At 43.6% G+C, this 24933-nt stretch overlaps 1 protein-coding gene across 4 annotated transcripts in view; it reads left to right on the plus strand.

Annotated features, from left to right (window-relative positions):
- Positions 1-24933, plus strand: part of SLC26A11 (solute carrier family 26 member 11) — a 75286-nt gene that overhangs the window by 43821 nt on the left and 6532 nt on the right. For 3 of the 4 annotated variants that reach the window (XM_056550177.1, XM_056550174.1, XM_056550176.1), the window contains exons 8-17: positions 140-212; positions 5616-5666; positions 6820-6880; positions 6961-7016; positions 8690-8830; positions 11517-11644; positions 13071-13170; positions 19768-19901; positions 19991-20060; positions 23383-23450. In XM_056550177.1, coding sequence (XP_056406152.1) covers positions 140-212; positions 5616-5666; positions 6820-6880; positions 6961-7016; positions 8690-8830; positions 11517-11644; positions 13071-13170; positions 19768-19901; positions 19991-20060; positions 23383-23450 — 882 coding nt within the window. Of the gene's footprint in view, positions 1-139; positions 213-5615; positions 5667-6819; positions 6881-6960; positions 7017-8689; positions 8831-11516; positions 11645-13070; positions 13171-19767; positions 19902-19990; positions 20061-23279; positions 23451-24933 lie in introns of those variants that run through there. The other variant, XM_056550178.1, reaches the window with a different exon arrangement.

Genomic DNA, 24933 nt, shown 5'->3' on the forward strand with positions numbered 1-24933 from the left:
ATATATATATATATCTACATGTAGCAATAACATAAATGAGTATGCTGTATCTTTTTTTATTGATGGATATTGTCCTGCTATAAATAAAATACAATAATAAAATAAAATAAAATACCTAATGACAAAGTTTCTCTAACAGGATATCGGACCTGGACTTTTTATCATTCCAATGATGGGCTTGTTGGAAAGTGTAGCCATTGCACGAGCTTTTGGTAAGGAACATGGGATTTCTGATCACATTACTGTAAACAATATCGAACACTAAATATAGTAAAATGAATACTAAATATTAAACATGAAATACAGTACATGAAATGTTGGGTCCTCTAAAAGGATAAGTTCTTCGTAGCTTCCCTCCACTTTTTTTATACCCCATGTCTCCATCTACCTCTATGTTTGGGTTAGAGAAGGTTGGCTTGTTGGTGCCCTTTGTGGTGTGCCCAGAGTACACTGTATGTATAAAAGTGTTTTAAAGGGGTACTCCGCTGCTCAGCGTTTGGAACAAACTGTTCTGAACGCTGGAGCAGCGTCGGGAGCTTGTGAGGTCATAGCCACGCCCCCTCATGACGTCACCCCCCCACCCCCTCAATGCAAGTCTATGGGAGGGGGCGTGACAGCCGTCATGCCCCCTCCCATAGACTTGCATTGAGGGGGCGGGGCGTGATGTCATGAGGGGGGGGGGGCTATGACATCACAAGCTGCCGACTCCAGCGTTTGGAACAGTTTGTTCCAAACGCTATGCAGCGGAGTACCCCTTTAAAGTCACCATTTTAACCAGTTGCCGACGAAGGACGAGCCGGCTCGTCCTGAGACGGCAACCATTGTATGACGCGGGAGCCCGTGTCATACCGCGTGGCCCCCAGCTAATTCCTATAGCGATTGCCGTGGCCGGCTTTTAACCCTTATGATCACCGCTGTCAAAGTTGACAGCGGCGTCTGAAGGGACATTTAAACGCTCCCTGGTGGTCCAGTGGGGTGTTTCGCCCCCCCCCCCCCGCCCCCCAGCAGTGCGATCTCAGGGGGGGGGAGGGGGCGATCCACTGCTGAGGTAGCCTGAGGGCTTACCTCTCCTGCTGCGGCCGCTCCTGCGCTCTGAATGATAAAGCCTGGCAGGACCAGGCTTTATCAATCGAGCGCAGAGCACGCAGATCATTGTGGTTGTATGAAACCATATTGATCTGTATGAGGAATCAAATGACTAAAAGTGTAAAAAATTTATAAAATAGAATAAAAGTTTAAAACTCACACATTAACCCATTCCTTATTAAAAGTTTAAATCACCCCCCTTTTCCCAAATTCCATATAAAAATATGTAACCATAATAAAAATAAACATATGTGGTATCGTCACGTGCGTAAATGTCTGAACTTTAAAAATATATTGTTAAATAAAAAAGTTATAGGGGTCATAAGATGACAATTTTAAACATATTAATTTTCACGCATGTAGTTATGATTTTTTTCCAGAAGTACAACAAAATCAAACCTATATTAGTAGGGTATCATTTTAATCGTACGGACCTACAGAATAAAGAGAAGGTGTCATTTTTACTGAAAAATGTACTGCGTAGAAAAGGAAGCCCCCCAAACTTACAAAATGGTGTTTTTTCTTCAATTTTGTTGCACAATGATTATTTTTTTTTGTTTGTTTCGCAGTAGATTTCTGGGTAAAATGACTGACGTCATTACAAAGTAGAATTGGTGGCACAAAAAATAAGCCATCATATGGATTTTTAAGTGCAAAATTGAAAGGGTTATGATTTTTAAAAGGTAAGGAGGAAAAAACGAAAGTGCAAAACCGTCATCCTTAAGGGGTTATTCAGGAATAGAAACACAGAGCTAATTTTTATCAAAAATCTCTCCCTGTCTGTGTCCAGGTTGGGTGTGGTTCTGCAGCTCAGTTTCATTAAAGTGAGTGGAGCCAAGTTGTAATACCACACCCAACCTGGGGACAGACATTAAGTTATTTTGTTAAGAAATAATCTGTTTTTCTATTCCTGGATAACCCCTTTAATCTTAGTAAACTTTAAACCATGTATTTAGAATCAAGTAAGCATTTGTACTATTAGTTATTATTTATAGTCATCATATTCTTCTATGATGCTATGTTAAATCCCCATTAAAATGGGGAAATGATAGGATCCAGGCACTCACCGGTGCATAATGATACTAAATACATATTATTTACTTATCTTTGATCATCTTGCCTGAGAACAAAGGTCTCTATTTTAGCTTGTTTCCTGCCTATAGGTGATATTTGGGATGGGACCTCTTAATGGGCACAGAGCCCAAAAGGGTTGTTCTTGTGGGCATTAGGGGCAGGAATATCTAGTGACAAAAAAAAAAGGCAGCAAAAATCTAGTGACAGTGTATTGTGTGGTTTTACTAGCGTTCCTCTGTGTGCAAATATATTGGTCACAGTGGTCTAAGCTTACTAGCAGTGATCTGCAAAAGGAATTCTGGAAGGAGAGAGATTTTGTCATCCCAGTGTGATTCTTTCCACGTGTGAAAGTTAAAGGTTCGTGATGATTCAATGACCTCACAAGTTTCCATCAAAACAGACCAAATGCAGAAAGGAAGCTTCCTTTATTTGGTCGTCAGTGCGAAACACAGCACTTTGTTTCTTTCTAGATTCAGTGGCTACAAGATACGTAGGAGAAGCTGTGGTCACCTGCCCTTTAGTCTTAGACGTCACATGTAACTCATAGTCAGCAAAAATATAAATCTGTTGAGCAAAACAGTATGTTGTAAACTTACATGACCACTGCTGTTCCAAACAACTTCCCTCTCAGCTGATCACTCATAAATACCAGCTTTCTTACTAAGTACACAGTGCTGCCTCCTAAATGCAATCTTTTCCCTTCCTTTTAGTCTGAAGGCTTATTATCATAAGCAGCAGTTCAAACGTGTAACCCCCTTCCTCCTGCTGCTGTTTTTTCCTTTCTGCTTATATAGCACCTGCTATCTGTCAATCACTATGCAACAATAACCTAATTTTTCTCCAATAAATGTCATCTATAGTAGCGTGCTGTGTAATTCTTTCCTGCGCATAGTGCCATGTTATTAAAGGGGTAAACCACTGGAAAACATTTTATTTATTTTTTTTAAATCAGCTGGTGCCAGAAAGTTAAACAGATTTGTAAATTCTGTTGTTGCTGTTATGATCCAAAGGAAGTTCTTTACAGAGCTCTCTGCTGACACCTCTGTCCATTTATTTATTTTATTTTTTTTAATATTCAAAGTGCTTTTATTGAATCCAAACAGGTCATAACATATCATATACATAACATAACCAATGCACATAAGGAACTCTAAATCGGCAGACAAAATTCAGAATGTGAAGTGACTTGGGCATGAGTCCGGCACAGCAGACATATATGTAAATTGCTGGTTCAGAGCATCAAATCACTATTTGGCATTAAGTGGTACACATTACCAAATAATATAGACAAAGAAAACTGCGGCATTGGTCAGGTAAAAAAAAAAGCAAGACAAACAGAAACATCTAACCGTAATAGGGGGAAAAAGGAGAGGTAGAACAACATAAAATAAGGGAGGGAATAGACGGAGCAAGAGAGAGAGAGAGTAGGGAAGGTGGAACTATCGCTCCTTCAACTAACCTGTCCATCGGCGGCTGCCTCCAGGCCACCACGCCCACATAAGGAACATCAGGAGACACTGCAAAGGAACACATCAGGTCGAAACTGTACAGGTCAAGGTGGAGGCCGGAGAAGAGGTGTCACACTCAAACACCTAAACTATTGCAAGAGGAAGGACGGGGTGTCAACATAGGATAGCCACGGCAACCAGATCGCCATATATTTAGCCTGTCGGCCATACGAGTCCGCCATCAATTCCTCCATTCTGCAAATGAACAGGACCTCTTTGTACCAGTCCGAGACAGTGGGTAGAAGCGTGTCTTTCCAACGCCTGGGAATTACTGTTCTCGCCGCCACTAGAAGAAAGTGGGCCAGAATTTTAGAGGGACATCGGCAGAACGGACAACAAGAGGACTTTAGCTTCATTAGGGTAAGCCACACCAGCAATCGATTGTATGTCAGAAATCACTCGGGTCCAGAAGGGGGCCAGGGACGGGCACGACCTCCAGATATGCAGCATGGTGCCTCGAGCCCCCCCACACCGCCAGCAGGCCTCAGATACTGTGGGGTAGATTCTATGCAAAACCGAGGGCACTCTGTACCACCAGGATAAGATTTTATAATTGGTCTCTTGGGCTCGGCAAGAGATGGACATCTTGTGGCACAATCTAAAGGCCGCTGACCAGTCTGGTGGAGCAAACGTAGTGCATAGTTCCTGCTCCCAAGCCCCCACAAACGCCAGGAGAGTCTGCTCTGCTTCTTCCAGGAGTAATCCATATATCTGAGAAACAGTTCGTGTTGGCGGGGAGGCGGAAGCACACAATACCTCAAATGGGAGAAGGGGTCTATTCAGTTGAAGTTGCTGGCCCGTAGGACACCTCTGTTCATTTTAGGAACTGTCCAGAGCAGTATAGGTTTTCTATGGGGATTTGCTCCTACTCTGGACAGTTTCTAAAATGGACAGAGGTGTCAGCAGAGAGAACTGACGTCAGGCAGAAGGAGGTGACTTTCAGGGGCTCAATTTGAGCTGCGTAAGCATTATCATTTTAAAGAGTTAAAATGCACAGGTAAATATATTACCTCCAATTTTATTTTTTTATTTTATTTTTTTACTGATTGGAAAAATCTACTAAAATATGTTCTTTTTTCATAATGTTTTTTTTTCTCATAATTATTATCTTTAAACCTAAAAACTTGACTTAAAGGGGCATTTTTTTTTATAAATCAACTGGCTCCAGAAAGTTAAACAGATTTGTAAATGACTTCTATTAAAAAACCTTAATCCTTCCAGTAGTTTTCAGCTGCTGAAGTTGAGTTGTTCTTTTCTGTCTGACAACAGTGCTCTCTGCTGACACCACTGCTTGTCTCAGGAACTGTCCAGAGTAGAAGCAAATCTCCATAGCAAACCTCTAATGCTTTGGACAGTTGCTGAGACAAGCAGAGGTGTCAGCAGAGAGCACTGTTGTCAGAAAGAAAAGAATAACTCAACTTCAGCAGCTGAAAACTACTGGAAGGATTAAGATTTTTTAATAGAAGTAAATTTACAAATCTGTTTAACTTTCTGGAGCCAGTTGATATTAAAAAAAAAAAAAGTTTTTCCTGGAATACCCCTTTGTCATTTTCTAATGACACATTCTCTTTCATTATTACCAATCAAGATAAATGGACCAGGTGGCCACATTCTAAGTTTCTCCTACACACTTCACGTTTCCCTTTCTCACCACATCTTTTACCTTCTTCAGAGTAACATTCCCTTTTTTTATTATAGTGCCCCATTAGAATATAAAGATTAATGTACTTATGAGCTTGACTGTTATATCTTATATAAGAGGGAAGATGTCAGGATCTGTATATATCAGCCTATATCTAAAATCCAACTCCTCTACCTTGATGGGTACTTTCTAGAGGGGGTGGTTATATTTGGAGCTGATTGCTTATGGCTCTTGACCCTTTAATAGACACATCCAGTCGTTCCTCATTCATTCATTTCATTTTTTTTTTTTTTTTTCTTCCGTAGCTTCTCAGAATAACTACAGAATCAACACAAACCAGGAGCTGCTTGCAATAGGTAACTTGAATAATGAAATGTGTTACGTATGTCCATGGTAACAACTTTACTAAAGAACTTTCTATTGTCTTTGTAGTTGCAGTCCTTTAGTAGACTAACCTTTTGCAGGGATCTTTATAATCTTTTATGTATGTGATATAGTCTATAAAGTATGCTCTTTTAAAATTGAAAGTGGTACTCCTCTGCTACTAGACACATCCCCATCTAAAGGATAGGGGATAACATGTCTGATCGCAGGGGGTCGGCCGCTAGGGACCCCTGCGATCTCTGCCACAGTGCCCCAGATCGAACTCCGCTCTGTGTCGACTGGCGATCACAGCGGCCACGCCCCCTCCATTCATGTTTATAGACATGAATGTGGGGGCGTGGCGTGACGTCACGATCATGGAGGCCCCAGGCTTCCGTGACCGTAATGCCGCAGCACCGGCCGTGCGATTGCGGTAGGTTCCAGCGGCTGGACCCCCAGCGTCCAGACATTGTTTAACATGTCTAGGGGTGGAGTACCCCTTTTAAGTCAAACATTCTAAAAAAAAAAAAAAAAAAAGTTTTAAAATAAAACTTTCTCATGGAATGTTAGTCACTATTTGCCCATAAAAGAGAATGTGTCTGCACTGGTCATGCACATGTAGAATGGAGTCATAGGCTTAAAGGGGTACTCTACCGGAAAACATCTTATCCCCTTTCCAAAGGATAGGGGATAAGATGTCTGATCACGGGGGTCTCGCCGCTGGGGACCTCCGGGCCGGCAGCGGCAGCGTCCGGAACATAGAAGCTTGTAGCTTCTGTGTTCGTGACGTCATGCCATGCCCCCTCCATTCATGTCTATAGGAGGGGGAGTGATGGTTACGTAGTAGCAGTCACGTCTGCTCCCATAGACATGAAACGAGGGGGTGTGGTGGCGGTGGTCGTCAGTCATCCGCTATAGAGTGGAGTTTGCATCATGCACTGGATGACTGGGGTGCCACAGTGGAGATCGCAGGGGTCCCAAGCAACAGGACCCCCACGATTTGACATTCTATCCCCTATCCTTTAAGGCAATGGACCCAAGAGATTTCTGTGTATTTTTCTGTTATACCACTAACTAAATGTGTCGTTTAAAGCTACTTTTATTAGGATTTAGATCTGTAAACTTTGATTATTTTCCTTCTTACAGGTCTCACAAATTTTTTGGGCTCCTTTCTCTCTGCGTATCCTGTTACAGGAAGCTTTGGGAGGTGAGAATATGAAAAATATCAATAGTTTTATATAAAGTAATCCTAACGTTATCTCCCTCTGATTTTGTTCTTGTTTTTAGAACAGCGCTTAATTCTCAGACTGGAGTGTATACACCGGCAGGGGGCATCCTAACCGGTGAGTCCACTAAAGACCACAAGACAAAAACCCATTTCCTATGGACCTTGTTTTCTACCTACAGACATTTTAATATATTCTTTCATAATCCATAGATATTATACCTGGGTGACTCCCCCATAAACATCTATTACTCTGTCTATCTAATATACGGTATGAAGTGCAGCAGGGTTAGCATGTTAAAAGTTGTTCTATTTCAGTGTACAGTTCTGGGACATGTAGAAAGATATAGTGGAGCTAGAGAGGGTTTTAAGACAGGCAACCAGAGTTATACATTGAATGGGAGGACTTCATCATCCTCTAGATGAAAGAAGGTTTTCACACCAGGACAGATGGGGGTTCTTTTCTGTAAGAGCAGTGAGACTATGGAACTCTCTGCAAGAGGAAATGGTCATGGTGAAATCAATAAAATAGATCAGGAGGGGCCTGGATACCTTTCGGGAGAGTAATAACATTATGGATACTAGATTTTTAGGGACAGAACATTGATCCAGGGATTTATTCTGACTGCCATATTTGGAGTCAGGAATTATTTTCCCTGGTATGGGACAATTGTCATCAGCATCATAAGGTTTATTTTCTTCCTCTGGATCAACACAGTAGGAACACAATAGGGATATAGGTTGCACTGGATGGACTTTATGTCCTTTTGGGAAAATAAGTCCTACTTACTGATCCTTTTCCAACACTTGCTAGGTCCCCTGTCCTGATCCTTGTATACATGGGGCATGTTAATTCTGTAGCAGTTCACTGCTAAGAACAGTGATTGGCTGCATCAGTAATATGCCTGGTGGAAGGAGCAAACAGGAGATAGAGAACAGCGGGGCACTCGGGAAGTATTGGAGTGGCAGGGGCACAGTATGGTGATTATGACTTTCTCTATCTGCGTTCTGTGTTCGATCAGGTTGCATTTGCCATGGCCATGTATTTCAAGGCACACTACTTGAATTTTATGGTATATTAAGAAAGAACAGGAAGGAGTATGGTCATAATATTTTAACCCCTAGATGACATCAAGTATTATGAAGCAAGCTCAGGAGCTGTCAGCAGTCGGGACTCACTACTAATAACAGACATTATTGATTGTACGATCCTTCATTTAAAGTGCATCTGTCACATACATTCACCACATACAGCTGCCCCCATAGCCTAGCAGGTGTTCACATACCAAAATACCTTTTATATGCAATTTTGTCTTTATTCTCTAAAACAATTAAATTTACTATGTCACTATGATTGACACTCAGGGCTTTCCTGTTGATGGCAGCCGTAGGTGCGCATGCGCCGTCATTGAAGACAAGAGGCAGGAAATGTTGCAACCACGGGGCATAGCGCAGACCCTGAGCCATGCCTCCTCTTTTAATTTTTTTTTTTTTTTATAATATACTGCAGCCAAATATACAAAGGTATGACTTGCATATGCTTGTTAACCCCTACTACACTGTGTGGCAGAGTTTACAGCTATAGATAAAGCGACAGACGCACTTTAACTCATTATCAGCTTATCTCCATCTATAGGTTTCTATTGTACTGTCTGTAATGTTGACAGAGACCCCATAGGTTGGCTTCTCGTGTAGTATCTTAGACAGTAGTTTAGTGACTAATTTTAGCCAAAGCCATAAGTGGAATAGCAAGCTGATGTAAGAGACAACTTTCTATGTGTTTTTTTTTAGGGCTGCTGGTGTTATTTTCACTTGGATACCTGACTCCTTTATTCTTCTACATTCCCAAAGCGGCTCTCGCTGCAGTTATAATCTGTGCTGTAGCTCCTATGTTTGACTTGGGAATCTGCAAAACATTGTGGAAAGTCAAAAGTAAGTATAAAAAGGAATAAAGGGAAAGATAACAGGTAAACGCCCTCATAGGTTGCACATTCTAAAGGAGTACTCCCAATGCAGGAGGCCGACATGACCCCTCCATGTATCTCTATGGGAGAGGCGGAGATGCAGCGTTCGTGCATCCCTGCCTCTCCCGTAGAGCTGAATTGAGGGGGCGTGCCTGATTACTTATTAGTGCGGTCGACGACACGAGCAATAGCCGCACAGAGCCGCGGCAATGCTGGGTCCCCATATGCGAGATCGCGGAGGGCCCAGCGGTCGGACCCCCCCTGCAATTAGAAACTTATCCCCTATTCTGCGGATAGGGGATAAGTCTTCTATGGCTGCAGTATTCCTTTTTGTTTTCAGCTTATTTTTATCCTTTGTAGAATTTAGCTTTTCCCTATTTTTCCTGGTTTCCCTATTTTTCCTTGTTCTTTTGTAAAAAAAAATTTCTATAAAAAGTTAGTTAAAAGTTAATTTATCAAGAGTTATAGCAGACTCAATTTAACTATCTCTGAAATGGGCAAAGATAAATCTTCTGGCCAGATGGCATACCCCCCCCCCCCCCCCCCCCCCGACGATATATCTTCAGTACTCTGTGAGTTCCTCCTTTAGGATATGTATTCTGCAGCATTACTTAAGGGAGTTCTCCTAAATTCTCTGTATGACGCTATGATTGTGGTTATTTTGAAGCTGGACAAAGATCCCTTGAGATTGGGTCCTATTGACCTCCTTGCTGAATTTAGATGACAACGAAGGTCCTAGCCAATAGGCTGAACCACCTTATCCTTGCCATACTTTTAACAATAAAATGGTGCTTGGAGGTGATTGGGCATTAAGTGCAGCCAATGTGTTTGGCTTAGATGAGTGGGTGTACTTATTGGAAGTTATTAATAGGTTTGGACTTGGTCTGAACTTTATGTGCTGATTTGCTACTTTTCATCAAAGTCCTAAAGCCTAAGTCTTGGTTAGTGGTATATGTTCTCTTCCGTTCTCATTGGGTCGTGGCACAAGACATGGGTGTCCCCTGTCCCTGCTCCTTTTCATAGTTGCAACGGAGCTCCTTGCTCTCCTTATCCGCCAGGATCCAAGGTATCTTGTGACGTGAGTAGGCGAAGAAAGGATGATGTGATGTGCGTAAAGAAGAAAGGATCGACCTCAATAGTTATGATGTGGTGTTATTTATGTTTCGGCCGGATAGTAACCTCCCCTATGCAAGAGAGCTGATGGATAGATTTGGCTTCTTTTCCGGCCTTTTTATTAATATGTCTAAGTCAACAATGATGCCCCTTCTAGACAAAGATTGGCCTCCGGTCCTGTGTGGTCTCCCGGTAGTTACTTGGTTATTATTATTAATAATAGGAAGGTTTCACTAGACCTTGAATGTTCTTCCACTTCTCCCTTTCAGGATAAATGTAAAGTTTGGGTGTCTTTGTCCCTGGCAGTTGCGAGCCGCATCAATCTTATTGTATTTAAAATTCTACCTAAGTGTTTGTATGTTTTAGGATATCTTTTAGCACAAGTCCCTAAATTGTTTCTTAAATGTCATTCAGTCTCTTCTCGCTTTATTCATTTGGGGTTCTAACATGCCCAAAGTACAGCTTGCCACCATACAATGTTCCAAGCTGTCGGCAGGTGCAGCTCTTCTGGACATCCATTTCTGCTACTTGGCTGGTCATTGGACTGTTGCATCGTAATTGGGTGTTGGCGGATCCCATGCCTGATGCTTAGCAAACTTTATCCCGCTTTATTTATATGCCTTTCTTACAGCCTCTCTTGGAGGGCTCTCCTACTGCATACAGGGGACATCTCCCTCTTAACAAATGAGCCATTTAGTTTTGGACATCAACTAAACCTCTTCATTCTTTCTCCAACATCCCCTCTGATCTCCCCCTGTGGCACAGCCCGAGGTTCCGTCTTTTTATGGGTTCAAAAGATTCACAGTGTTTGATGACGGCTGGGTTACAGACTTTAGAACATTTCTATGATAATAGTGCCCTGAAGTCTTTTTTACAATGCCAGACAGAATTCGGTATGCCTTGTGACATCACGCCCCGCCCCCTCAATGCAAGTTTATGGGAGGGGGCGTGGTGGCCTTTCACGCCCCCTCCCATAGACTTAGATTGAGGGGGCGGGGTGTGATGTTACAAGGGGGGCGGAGCCGTCCCCTGCATCGCCCGTCATTTGCCACAGAGCGATCCTCGCTCTGTGCAGCTGAGAAACGGGGGTGCTGCAGGAGAGATCGCGAGGCTCCCCAGCGGCAGGACCCCCGTGATCAGACATTTTATTCCCTATCCTTTGGATAAGGGATAAGATGTCTAGGGGCAGAGTACCCCTTTAAGGCCAAGTTAACTTAGCCACTGACTACAAAACTGTGAACATGTGTAGGAAAGAAAATGTATCCCAATTGAAGAAACCTTTTTAAATGATTTTTTGCAGCAGACATATGACTTTACTGTTTATAATGCTGCGTGTTTCCTTGAATTATATATCCAAAATGTGTTGTGTCCAAGAAATAGAGCCAAGTCATCCTAACAAGTAATTTTTTTTTATTTATTTTTTTTGCTGCAGGCATATAAATTAAAGGAAGCATTATATACAGCTAATTATATACCCAAAATTTGTTATTGTATTGAAGAAACAGAACTAAGTCATCCTGACAATTTTTTTTTCCTTTCAGAAATAGACTTGCTTCCTTTCTTGGCCACCTTTCTTGTCTCATTCTGGGAAATTCAGTATGGGATCCTTGTTGGCATCCTTGTGTCAATGTTCATACTTTGCTATTCAGTTGCAAGACCCAAGATAAAGGTAAGACCTGATTGATAAGGGATATGCATTTATTTTTGTAGGCTGAAAGGCCTTTCCAGTTCTCATATCTTTGCTTGCAGCAGTCATTTAAATTGAGGAAGTTTATCAAGGCTTATACGTTTCCGGCATAAAAAGGCTCCAAATTTTGCAACTTTAGCAGTTTTCTGGCATTAGCATTGAGCACTAAATGTTTGGCGGCTGCATAGAAAATTTGACATGGCTGTGCAACATGTCGAAAGTTAATTTTTAATGACAATAACTCTTTTTAAAGCTTAACTCCTGTATCAATTTATGAGCAAGCTCTTGGATGTCTAAAACAGAATTGGGGTTAAAGTAAAAAAAAAAAAAAAAAAACCCTGAAGATTATGTCCACAGTTTTTCTAAAGGTATCTTGGTATGTGCCAAAATATGTACCAAATTATGTGCAGTGCCCATCCATTATTGAAATAAAACTAAAGCATTAAAAGGGCACTGTTGTAATTTTACCAAAAAAATACTTCTTACCCCAGATATACAGCTCTAAAGTCTTGGCCAGTAGGTGTCTCCCTTCTCTGTAATCTGATGCCCACTGCCTGTTATCAGGGGAAATCTGTCTCTAGTAACAGCTGGGTGAAGACAAATTACAGCTGGGGGCAGGTTTAGCATGTGCAATATACAGATCTAAGAGAGAGACTGAGAGCTCCTGAGCTGTGTAGCTTCAAGCTGAGCCAGTCTGTCTGTTAAAGATAAACCCAGCTGTTCCTCAAAGCTAAAACAAGGCTTCCTTCTCATCACTGACCACTCATAATACTCAGGATAGCTGCTTGTTGAGTAAATACCAGTAAACCTACTGCTGTATATCCACAGTGCTGCAGCAGGATCTCCTTCTCTCTTTGGCTTCTTAGGAACAGCAACTGTAGCAGCTTGTTATACAAAAAAGAAAGAAAGGTTGCAGCAGCACTCTTGGTCAAAAAATGGAGGCTTTTAGCGCACTTTTTGATGAAAACGTGTCCCCCTATCCACCACGTGGAGGTGGCCTCATTTCAGATGGGACCCTAACATGCTAAATGAATTCATCTTCTGCTGGGCATATGGCATTTGACTGGGTGACATGCAAGATCCACTATCAAATTGAAATTAAAAACTTCCTATGAGGTGGCCCCATTTTGGATGGGACCCTGTAGCAGCTTGTTGTAGTCCGTAACCCCTTAACCACCACCCTAAAGGGTTAATCTAACAAAACTAGACAGATGTGCCCGATTTTATCACAGTGAAGCAGACTGATTGGTCTAAACTCTAACCAGACATTCTTCAGAGGCACCAGATTGATCAGTTATTACTTAGCCCATGATTTGTAATGGAAAAAATAGCCCAGAAGGCGCCACAATAAAGTGCGTGAGAAGGAAGGAAGTCTTATGCTTTTTCACTGTTCTGTTTTCTTTCCCAGGTAATTGATCCAAATAGTGTAACATTGATGATCATGAGTGGTCTTAGTTTCCCATCTGTGGAATATTTGAGAGATGCTATTTATGAAAAAGTATTTACAGGTAAATTGTTTTTATATCTACCGAACATTATCCTAAGTCCATATGCTGTAGCTAATGCTACCATGTGTACATGTACATAGTTTATGAGGTTAAAAAAAAAAAAATTGTCCATCAAGTTCCACCTGAAACCCTACTGTGTTGATCCAGCAAAAAAAAAAACGTAAGGCTGATGCCAATGGCCCATAACAGAGGACACATTGCTTCCTGACTCCAATATGGCATCAGAATAAGTCCCTGGATTAACGTTCTATCCCCATAAATCTAGAATCCATAACATGTTATATTATGTTTTTCGAGAAAAATCATCCAGGCCCCCATTGAACTTGTTTGAGTCAGCCAGCACAACATCATGTGGCAGAGAGTTTTATAGTCTCACTGCTCTTACAGTAAAGAATCTCTGTCTGTGATGATGGTGAAACCTTCTTTCCTCTAGATGTAGAGGATGTCCCCTTGTCATGGTTACCGGCCTAGGTATAAAAAGATCACTAGAAAGATCTCTGTACCGTCCATTCATATATTTGTACATTGTGATCACATCGCCCCTAAGACGTCTTTTCTCCAAACTAAATAACCCCAAGCTTGATAACCTGTCTTAATCCTGTAATCCTCCTATACCATCAATTATCTTTGTCGCCCTCCTCTGTACCCTCTCCAGTTCAGTAATGTCCTTCTTATATACAGGTGCCCAATATGGGACACAATACTCTATATGTGGTCTGACTAATGGCTTATACAGAGGCAAAACTATGTTCTTATCACAAGCTTCTTTTGGTTCATCCCATGACTGTGTTAGCCTTGGCAGTAGCTGGCACTGGTTACTAAAGTTAAGTTTACTGTACCCCAATATCCCCAAGCCTTTTTTGGTAGAAGATTTTATTATTTAGCACATAATTGTATATATATATATATATATATTTTTTTTTTTTTTTTTTTTTTTGGGCCAAGTACATAACTTTACATTTATCCACACTAAACCTTTTGTTATGTCTGTGCCCAAGCCTTCAGCTCCCCCAGATCCCTCTGTAATATTATATTATCCTCCGCTGTGGTGATCACCTTACCCAGTTTAGTGTCATCTGCAAATATAGAAATTCTACTCTAATCCCTCTACAAGGTCATTAATAAACATATTGAAAAGAAGTGGACCCAGTACTGACCCCTGTGGTCCCCACTAGTAACTGTCACCCAACCAGTAAGTTCTATAAATGTCCTCCCTAGTCCCAGGATCTTCATTTTTTGTACTAACCTTTTTGTTTGGCACAGTATTATATTTACATTTATTCATTTAACCTTATTTGCCTAGTGGATGTCCAAACATTATAGATCATCGATAAGGGACATGTGTCAAACTGTTTTGCAAAGTCTAAAAACTCTATGGTGGAGATTTATGATAACTGCATCTAGAGCTTTTTTTTTCCCTTACGCCGGCTGCGCACAATGTTGCACATGCGCCTAAGCTTTTTTTTTGTGTGTGGTTACATAGAAAGTTCCTCAGCAACTTTTAGTTTTCCCTTTGCAGCGGTCACAAACTTATAAAGTGTGAATGTTGCACAGAGGCATAAAAAAGGCATAAAAAAGGTCACAACTAGAGATGAGCGAACTTACAGTAAATTCGATTCGTCACGAACTTCTCGGCTCGGCAGTTGATGAATTTTCCTGCATAAATTAGTTCAGCTTTCAGGTGCTCCGGTGGGCTGGAAAAGGTGGATACAGTCCTAGGAGACGCTTTCCAAGGACTGTATCCACCTTTTCCAGCCCACGGGAGCACCTGAAAGCTGAACTAATTTATGCAGGATAAGTCATCAACAGCCGAGCCGAGAAGTTCGTGACGAATCGAATTTACTGTAAGTTCGCTCCTCTCTAGTCACAACCCCTTCAAAAAGTCGTAAACCTAGGCCAGGTCAGATCTGACTTACAAAACTTTGGAAAGTGCTTTCAAAAAGCCTCACAAAAAGTCACAGAGGAGAGGAGGAATGATACAAAATGGTGATCTGAAGGGATTCATTGTTTTTTTTTGTTTTTGCTTATGTTCGCCAAATGTATCGCCCCCTTATAGTATTATAAATGTGCTACATGTAAGCAAAACCAAAGCAAAAATGACTTCAAAACACTCACTTTCCACAACAACAAACAAGACGAGAATAATAAATCTCTCCCTATATCCACAGCCGTCTTCCTGTCAAAGCTTCTACTCACCTCTTCATAAAAACAAATTACCGTATTTTTCGCCCTATAGGACGCACCGGCGTATAAGACGCACCCAATTTATAGGTGCAAAATCTAAAAAAATAAAGATTCTGAACCCAATAGTGGTCTTCTACCTGCGGACCTCCAGATGTTGCAAAACTACAACTCCCAGCATGCCCGGACAGCCGTTGGCTGTCCGGGCATGCTGGGAGTTGTAGTTTTGCAACATCTGGAGGTCCGCAGGTGGAAGACCACTGCATAGGAGGTAATACTCACGTGTCCCCGCCGCTCCGGACCCGTCACCGCTGCCCTGGATGTCGCTCCATCGCTGTCGCCGCGTCCCCCGTCGCTCTGGAACGTCTCTGCTGCCGGCCGGGTATCCTCGCTCTCCGTCGCCGCCATCACATCGTTACGCACTTACGCGATGACGTGATGATGAGGAAGGAGAGCACCGGCCATACAGGGGATCCCTGAACGGAGAAGACACCGAGGAGGCAGGTAAGGTCCCCCCCGGTGTCCTGTAAGCACTAACCTGGCTATTCAGTTGGGCTGTTCGGGACCGCCGGGGTGAAATCGCGGTGGTCCCGAACAGCCCGACTGAACAGCCGGGTTAGTGTCACTTTCCCTTCAGACGCGGCGGTCAGCTTTGATCGCCGTGTCTGAAGGGTTAATACAGGACATCACCGCGATCGGTGATGTCCTGTATTAGCCGCGGGTCCAGGCCGTTGATGGCCGCAGGGACCGCCGCGATAGGGATGTATTCGCCGTATAAGACGCACCGACTTTTTCCCCCCAGTTTTGGGGAAGAAAAAGTGCGTCTTATATGGCGAAAAATACGGTAGGTTGATTTGACAACTTCTAGAAATACATGCTGGCTATCACAATACTATTGCCTCCTTAATATTCCTATATGTTGTCCCTTATAAGAGGACTTTTGGGTGTAGTCCATCCGGTCCTGGAGCTTTGCTTACATTAACTTTTATTTAACTTACCTTGGACCATCTCTACATTCAGCCAGTTCAGTACTTTACATGATGTGTTACCAGCACTGACCCGGTCTGTGTCAGCTCCTTCTTCTTACTATGTATTTACTGAGCTAAAGAACCCATTCAGTAGCTCTGTTTTGTTTTAACCCCCCAGTGACCACCTCTCCATTATCATTATTAAGGGGTATTACATGTTCTGACTACATATATATATATTACATATATTATATATATATACACTGCTCAAAAAAAATAAAGGGAACACATAAACAACACAATGTAACTCCAAGTCAATGACACTTCTGTGAAATCACACTGTCCACTCAGGAAGCAATACTGATTGACAATCAATTTCACATGCTGTTGTGCAAATGGAACAGACAACAGGTGGAAATTAGCAAGACACCTCTAATAAAGGAGTGGTTCTGCAGGAGGGGACCACAGACCACTTCTCAATTCCTATGCTTCCTGGCTGATGATTTGGTTACTTTTGAATGCTGACAGTGCTTTCACTCTAGTGGTAGCATGATACGGGGACTACAACCCACACAAGTGGTTCATGTAGTGCAGCTCATCCAGGATGGAACATCAATGCGAGCTGTGGCAAGAAGGTTTGCTGTGTCTGTCAGCGTAGTGTCCAGAGCATGGAGGCGCTACCAGGAGACAGGCTAGTACATCAGGAGACGTGGAGGAGGCCGTAGGAAGGCAACAACCCAGCAGCAGGACCGCTACCTCCACCTTTGTGCAAGGAGGAGCAGGAGGAGCACTGCCAGAGCCCTGCAAAATGACCTCCAGCAGGCCACAAATGTGCATGTGTCCACCCAAACAGTCAGAAACAGACTCCATGAGGCTAGTATGAGGGCCTGAAGTCCACAGGTGGGGGTTGTGCTTACAGCCCAACACTGTGCAGGATGTTTGGCATTTGCCAGAGAACACCAAGATTGGCAAATTCACCACTGGCGCCCTGTGCTTTTCACAGATGAAAGCAGGTTCACACTGAGCACATGTGACAGACGTGACAGAGTCTGGAGACGCCATGGACAACATTCTGCTGCCTGCAACATCCTCCAGCATGACCGGTTTGGCGGTGGGTCAGTAATGGTGTGGGGTGGCATTTCTTTGGGGGGCCGCACAGCCCTCCATGTGCTTGCCAGAGGTAGCCTGACTGCCATTTGGTACCGAGATGAGATCCTCAGACCCCTTGTGAGACCATATGCTGGTGCGGTTGGCCCTGGGTTCCTCCTAATACAAGACAATGCTAGACCTCATGTGGCTGGAGTGTGTCAGCAGTTCCTGCAAGAGGAAGGCATTGATGCTGTGGACTGGCCCGCCCGTTCCCCAGACCTGAATCCGATTGAGCACATCTGGGACATCATGTCCCGCTCCATCCACCAACGCCACGTTGCACCACAGACTGTCCAGGAGTTGGCAGATGCTTTAGTCCAGGTCTGGGAAAACATCCCTCAGGAGACCATCCTCCACCTCATCAGGAGCATGCCCAGGCAATGTAGGGAGGTCATATGGGCACGTGGAGGCCACACACACTACTGAGCCTCATTGTGACTTGTATTAACCCCTTAAGGACACATGACGTACTGGAACGTCATGTGTCCACTCCCGATCTATAACGCGGGGCCACGGCGTGGCCCCGCGTCATAGCGGTTCGGGCCCGGCCTCTAACAACGGCCGGGACCCTTGGCTAATAGCGCGCGGCATTGATCGCTGTGCCGCGCGCTATTAACCCTTTAGACGCGGCGTTCAAAGTTGAACGCCGCGTCTAAAGTGAAACCGAAAGCATGCCGGCTAGCTCAGTGGGCTGTTCGGGATAGCCGCGGTGAAATCGCGGCATCCCGAACAGCTGACAGGACAGCGGGAGGGCCCCTACCTGCCTCCTCGCTGTCCGATCGCCGAATGACAGCTCAGTGCCTGAGATCCAGGCATGAGCAGTCATGCGGCAGAATCATCGATCACTGGTTTCTTATGAGAAACCAGTGATCAATGTAAAAGATCAGTGTGTGCAGTGTTATAGGTCCCTATGGGACCTATAACACTGCAAAAAAAAAGTGCAAAAAAAAAGTGAATAAACATCATTTAACCCCTTCCCTATTAAAAGTTTGAATCACCCCCCTTTTCCCATAAAAGAAAAAACACAGTGTAAATAAAAATAAACATAAATGGTATCGCCGCGTGCGGAAATGTCCGAATTATAAAAATATATCGTTAATTAAACCGCACGGTCAATGGCGTGCGCGCAAAAAAATTCCAAAGTCCAAAATAGTGCATTTTTGGTCACTTTTTATATCATGAAAAAATGAATAAAAAGCGATCAATAAGTCCTATCAATGCAAAAATGGTACAGTTAAAAACTTCAGATCACGGCGCAAAAAATGAGCCCTCATACCGCCCCATACACGGAAAAATAAAAAAGTTATAGGGGTCAGAAGATGACAATTTTAAACGTATAAATTTTTCTGCATGAAGTTATGATTTTTTCCAGAAGTGCGACAAATTCAAACCTATATAAGTAGGGTATCATTTTAATCATATGGACCTACAGAATAAAGGTAAGGTGTCATTTTTACCGAAAAATGTACTACGTAGAAACGGAAGCCCCCAAAAGTTACAAAATGGCGTTTTTTTTTTCAATTTTGTCTCACAATGATTTTTTTTCCCGTTTCACCGTAGATTTTTGGGCAAAATGACTGACGTCATTACAAAGTAGAATTGGTGGTGCAAAAAATAAGCCATCATATGGATTTTTAGGTGCAAAATTGAAAGAGTTATGATTTTTTAAAGGCAAGGAGCAAAAAACGAAAATGCAAAAACGGAAAAAACCCCGGTCCTTAAGGGGTTAAGGACATTACACAAAGTTGGATCAGCCTGTAGTGTGGTTTTCCACTGTGATTTTGGGTGTGACTCCATATCCAGACCTCCATGGGTTGATAAATTTGATTTCCATTGATAATTTTTGTGTGATTTTGTTGTCAGCACATTCAACTATGTAAAGACGAAAGTATTTCATACAATTAGTTCATTCATTCAGATCTAGGATGTGTTTTCTTAGTGTTCCCTTTATTTTTTTGAGCATTGTGTGTGTGTGTATATATATATAATATATTACACACACACCTATACACAAGAACATATCTATATAAGAAAGTTTTGCACATACAGCATTTGTGAACATACACATTAACTGGTCAGCAAGTTTTACACATTCAGTTTTAGAAGTGTGATGTGTAATGTGTAGGTGTTCTAACACTTTTGGCGGCAGGCGAGTCCTCTTTTATTGTTTTGTTTGCATTATGAAATATGCTACATGAGAAGTCTTTTTTATGCTATGCTGTGTATGAAGCCAAACGGCAATTCCCATTGTATAAGCTGGAGGCATCTCTATATCTCTATCCTTCTTTCTTTTGTACAGATTCCATGCTGCACTCGGTAGTCCTGGATTTTACTCATGTAAGTGTTCTGGATTATACTGTTGTGATGGCTCTTTGTGAACTACATCATGAATTCCAGTCACAGGGGAAGTCTCTGCTATTTTCAGGACTGCAGGTACTTGTAGTACATTGGCCCGTTCAGTAATGGTTTAATGGTTTCACTAAAACATTTGTCATTTTTCTCTGTCTTGTTATATCTTGTAGCCTGACATTCTTCAGATCTTATTGGCAGCAAATTTTAAAGACTTTCAGCATCCTCGGAGCATGACAACAGGTAATGTTTGCTACCCCTACCCATATAGGGTTTCCTTATATTCCAAGATTCATTCATATTTGCACAATAGTCGTTTTCAAATTGACATGCATTTTAAAATCTAGGCCCAAAATAAAATCCCTGCATGGGGCTCCCCGTGTATAGAACTTCATTATGAGACTGGGCTTCTTGCTCTGTCTACACAGCAGCAGTCTCCAGCGCCCTCAGAACGACAATGCACAAGGGCCCTGATTTACTATTCTAAACCACCTGTTTTGTGCACAAGAGTTTGGCACATTGCGCCAGACATTCTGTCTGCACCAGAATTTGCGCCAGAAATGAAAAAAACCCGACCATTTAACTGAGAGAACCTGAAAAAGGGGCGTGGTCATCAGGGAAAGGGGATGTGGCCACCAAAGGGGGCGTGTCCCCGACATTTTCACAAAAACCTAACATAATTACTAAGGTTTCCACAGAAAATGTGGTGGATTTGAGCTGAAGAAAACCCCACAGATCAGAGCATGTGTAAGAAAAGCAAAATGTAGGGAAACATTAGTAAATACCATGGGAAAAAAATTGTAGGGAATTAAAACCCACAAAGAAAACTCCACTACATTCAATGCTTCTTACTGGGTGAAAATCGGTGTAGCCGTTCAGGAGATATCCATCTAGTTGCTAATAATTTTACCTCTTAAAGGGGTACTCCACCCCTAGACATCTTATCCCCTATCCAAAAAAATATTTAAGAAAATGAATATGCTTAACATAGTCCTCTTTTGATTCCTATAACACTTGTTTATTTTTCCACGTGTGGGGTCTGTACAAAGGCTTTTTTTTTGCCCCGTGATCTGTAGTTTTATCTGTACCATTTTTGTTTTGATGGGACACTTTGATTGCTATTTATTCTTTTTTTTTCTGGCATATGATGTTTGTCTTTTTACGTTCATGTCATTCACGGTTTGGTTTTATCAACACTGTATTTTGATAGTTCAGACATTTCCAATACCAAATATGTTTGTTTATTTTTGTGTATGGGGTAATTTAAACTTTTATTAGTGAAGGGGCCTATTCACATTTAGTAAGACTTATTTTTTTTTTTTTTCCAATTTCTTAGTCCCCATAGGGGACTAGTACCTGATCAATGCAATATCATAGCAAATCATTGATCAGTGCTCTCCTTCTCTATCTGGGAGAAGCAGAGAGAAGATTGGACAGCACGAAGGCAGGTAGGGACCCAGTGACCATTATACAGGCTAATTGGGACCCCAAAATTGCTTTGCCAATCACCCCCTATCCCCAGGGGACCAGCGGCACACTTTTAACTACCTTATTTATCGGCGTATAACACGCACTTTTAAAACTGAAATTTAAGGCAAAAAGCCTGCCTGCATGTTATACGCCGATAAGTCTTCTGGTCACTGATTTAAAGCGGCCGCAGCAGCGTCTGCTTGTTGAGTATTAACAGCACGGCCGCGGCCACTTTAAATCCGTGACCAGCGGCGTCTCCTCCCCGCACTGTCACTTGTTTTTTCCTGCACTATCCACAGGTACTGGTGTGGAGGATAGTGCGGGAGACGCTCAGCCCTACCTTGTCCGGATCTGCGCTACCTTTTAATCAGCGTCTCTGCACTATCCACCACACCAGTACCTGTGGATAGTGCGGGAGAAAACAAGTGAGTTTCACTTTTCATTCCCCCTTTTCCCTACCTCCCCCCTCCCTCATCATTCCCCCTTTTCCCTACCTCCCCCCTCCCTCATCATTTCCCCTTTTCCCTACCTCCCCCCTCCCTCATCATTCCCCCTTTTCCCTACCTCCCCCTCCCTCATCATTCCCCGTTTTCCCTACCTCCCCCCTCCCTCATCATTTTCCCCTTTTCCCTACCTCCCCCCTCCCTCATCATTCCCCCTTTTCCCTACCTCCCCCCTCCCTCATCATTCCCCCTTTTCCCTACCTCCCCCCTCCCTCATCATTCCCCCTTTTCCCTACCTCCCCCCTCCCTCATCATTCCCCCTTTTCACTACCTCCCCACTCCCTCATCATTCCCCCTTTCCCTGCTTTTTATAGATTTGTTTAATTTCTTTACCTGTCTGCGCTTCGGCAGGTCAGGTGGGGGGGTCTTGCGGGCTGCGGTCAGTGAAGCAGATGAGTGATATCCTCTGCCGGCTTCTCTGCGCGGCATCACGGATTTCACTTTTCATTTCCTGTAGTCGCCGCCGAAAAGTGAGATCCATGATGGCGCAGAGAAGCCGGGAGAGGTTATCACTCATCTGCTTCACTGACCGCAGCCCACAAGACCCCCCCCCCGGCTGACCTGGCCTGCCGAAGTGCAGACAGGAAAGGAAAGGGGAAGAGTGGTCTTCAACCTGCGGACCTCCAGATGTTGCAAAACTACAACTCCCAGCATGCCCGGACAACAGTTGGCTGTCCGGGCATGCTGGGAGTTGTAGTTTTGCAATATCTGGAGGTCCGCAGGTTGAAGACCACTGGGAGGATGATGAGACAGTAAATGATGATGAGGGGGTGGGGAATGATGGGGGGATAAGACGGGGAAATCATGAGGGGGGGGGGTGATGAGACAGGGTGGGGGATGATGAGGGGGGAATGATGGGGACATGATGAGACAGGGTGGGGGGATAATGATGGGGGACATGATGAGAGGGAAATGATGGGGACATGATGAGAGGGTGGGCGAAATGATGAGGGGGGGGATGATGGGGGGACATGATGAGACAGGGTGGGGGATGATAATGGGGGGACATGATGAGACAGGGTGGGGGATGATGAGACAGGGGGAATGATGGGGGGACATGATGTGACAGGGTGGGGGATGATGATGGGGGGACATGATGAGACAGGGTGGGGGATGATGAGACAGGAGGAATGATGGGGGACATGATGAGACAGGGGGAAATGATAAGGGGGGGAATGATGGGGGATGATGAGATAGGGTGGGGGGATGATGTGGCATTTAGTCCAAGTCATTTATTTTACATTTTATTTTTTTTACTTAAATTTCCCTGTTAAAATGGGGGTGCGTGTTATACGCCGATAAATACGGTACTTCAGATGCCACAACCAACATTTACTGTAAAATTTATATATAAAAAAAATACAAATAATTTTATAGTCCAGGCTCTTATATGCATGCAGTGATGTTTTTTTTAACCCACGTGGTATAGACCATAGCAATTCATAAATAAACCTTAGCTAAACTGTTCATTCTTTCTCCTGGAAAACAGGATAAAGCAATCAAAAAGTTGTATCCCAAAATGGTTCCAATCAACTCAAAATAGCAACAACACAGAAACATGCAATTGGTTTTTATGTGTCCTATGTCCACAGCAAATGACCTGTATGAAGATGGAAGCATACAGCCCTTACTCCACAATGATCCTACAGTTTCATCCTAGGTGAGAAACTTCAAATACATGTTTCATAAAGTGAATACGTAGAACTAGATTTACTCCGGCTTGAGAAAGGTCTCATGGTGTTGAGAAATGTAACTGTAATTTGAATTGGTGAATAAAGACATGCTGCCTTCACGCTAATCTGGAATGCCGCTTCTTTACCTATTGCTAAATTTGGGGTATTGAGTTTTGCCTTCAGTTGCTAAGCACCCATTTGGACCAAGAGTCCTTGGCACATTGCTGGTCCTGTTCTACCAGCTACACATAGAACTACCGTATATACTCGAGTATAAGCCGACCCGAATAGAAGCCGAGGCCCCTAATTTCACTCCAAACACCCAGGAAAAGTTATTGACTCGACTATAAGCCTAGGGTGGAAAATACATCATCCCCCCCCCCCCCCATGTCATCATCCCCCCCCCATGTCATTATCCAGACCCACGTCATTAACACCCCCGTCATCATCACCCTGTCATCATCCAGACCCCCGTCATCCTCTCCCCCCACCCCCCCTCATCATCACTGCCTGTCAATCCCTTCATCAGTGGTCTTCAACCTGCGGACCTCCAGATGTTGAAAAACTACAACTCCCAGCATGCCCAGACAGCAATCAGCTGTCCGGGCATGCTGGGAGTTGTAGTTTTGAAATATCTGGAGGTCCGCAGGTTGAAGACCACTGCAGCCTTCGTCATCATCCAGACCTCCCCTTTAGTTTTCTACTCACCTCCCCTCGATGGGAAGGAAGGGTGAGCTGGTCCGGGCCATCTATGCTGCAGGGACCGTCCGGTGGGGAGGGTTAGTGACGTTGCCTTGACGACGACGCACAGGGACGTTCATGCGCAGGGACGTCCCTGTGCGTCGTCGTCAAGGCAGCGTCACTAGTCCGGGACCGGACCTGAGTGGAGAAGTGGCCCCCCCCCGGTGAAAATGGACAGCCCGGAACGACTAACCCTCCCCACCGGACGGTCCCTGCAGCATAGATGGCCCGGACCAGCTCACCCTTCTTTCCCACTGAGGGGAGGTGAGTAGACAACTAAAGGGGGGGGTCTGGATGATGACTAAGGCCGCCGTGGTCTTCAACCTGCGGACCTCCAGATGTTTCAAAACTACAACTCCCAGCATGCCCGGACAGGCGATGGCTGTCCGGGCATGCTGGGAGTTGTAGTTTTGCAACATCTGTAGGTCCGCAGGTTGAAGACCACTGAGAAGGGATTGACAGGCGGAGAGTTCACTTGAGTATAAGCCGAGGGGGGCTTTTTCAGCACGAAAAAACGTGCTGAAAAACTCGGCTTATACTCGAGTATATACGGTACATCTAAATTCACTTTGCTTCGTAACAAGTAAGGCTCTGTTCACAATGGCATCTCTTTTTAGCGAATTTGGCTATGCTTCGATTACATACATAGTTATGGAAGTGCTTGTTATATCCAGGGGCACTTTATTGGAGTAGGCACTTTATGGCTGGCTTATTTAGAAACAAAATAAC

This window comes from Hyla sarda, chromosome 13, assembly GCF_029499605.1.
Source record: "Hyla sarda isolate aHylSar1 chromosome 13, aHylSar1.hap1, whole genome shotgun sequence".
Taxonomy (NCBI): domain Eukaryota; kingdom Metazoa; phylum Chordata; class Amphibia; order Anura; family Hylidae; genus Hyla; species Hyla sarda.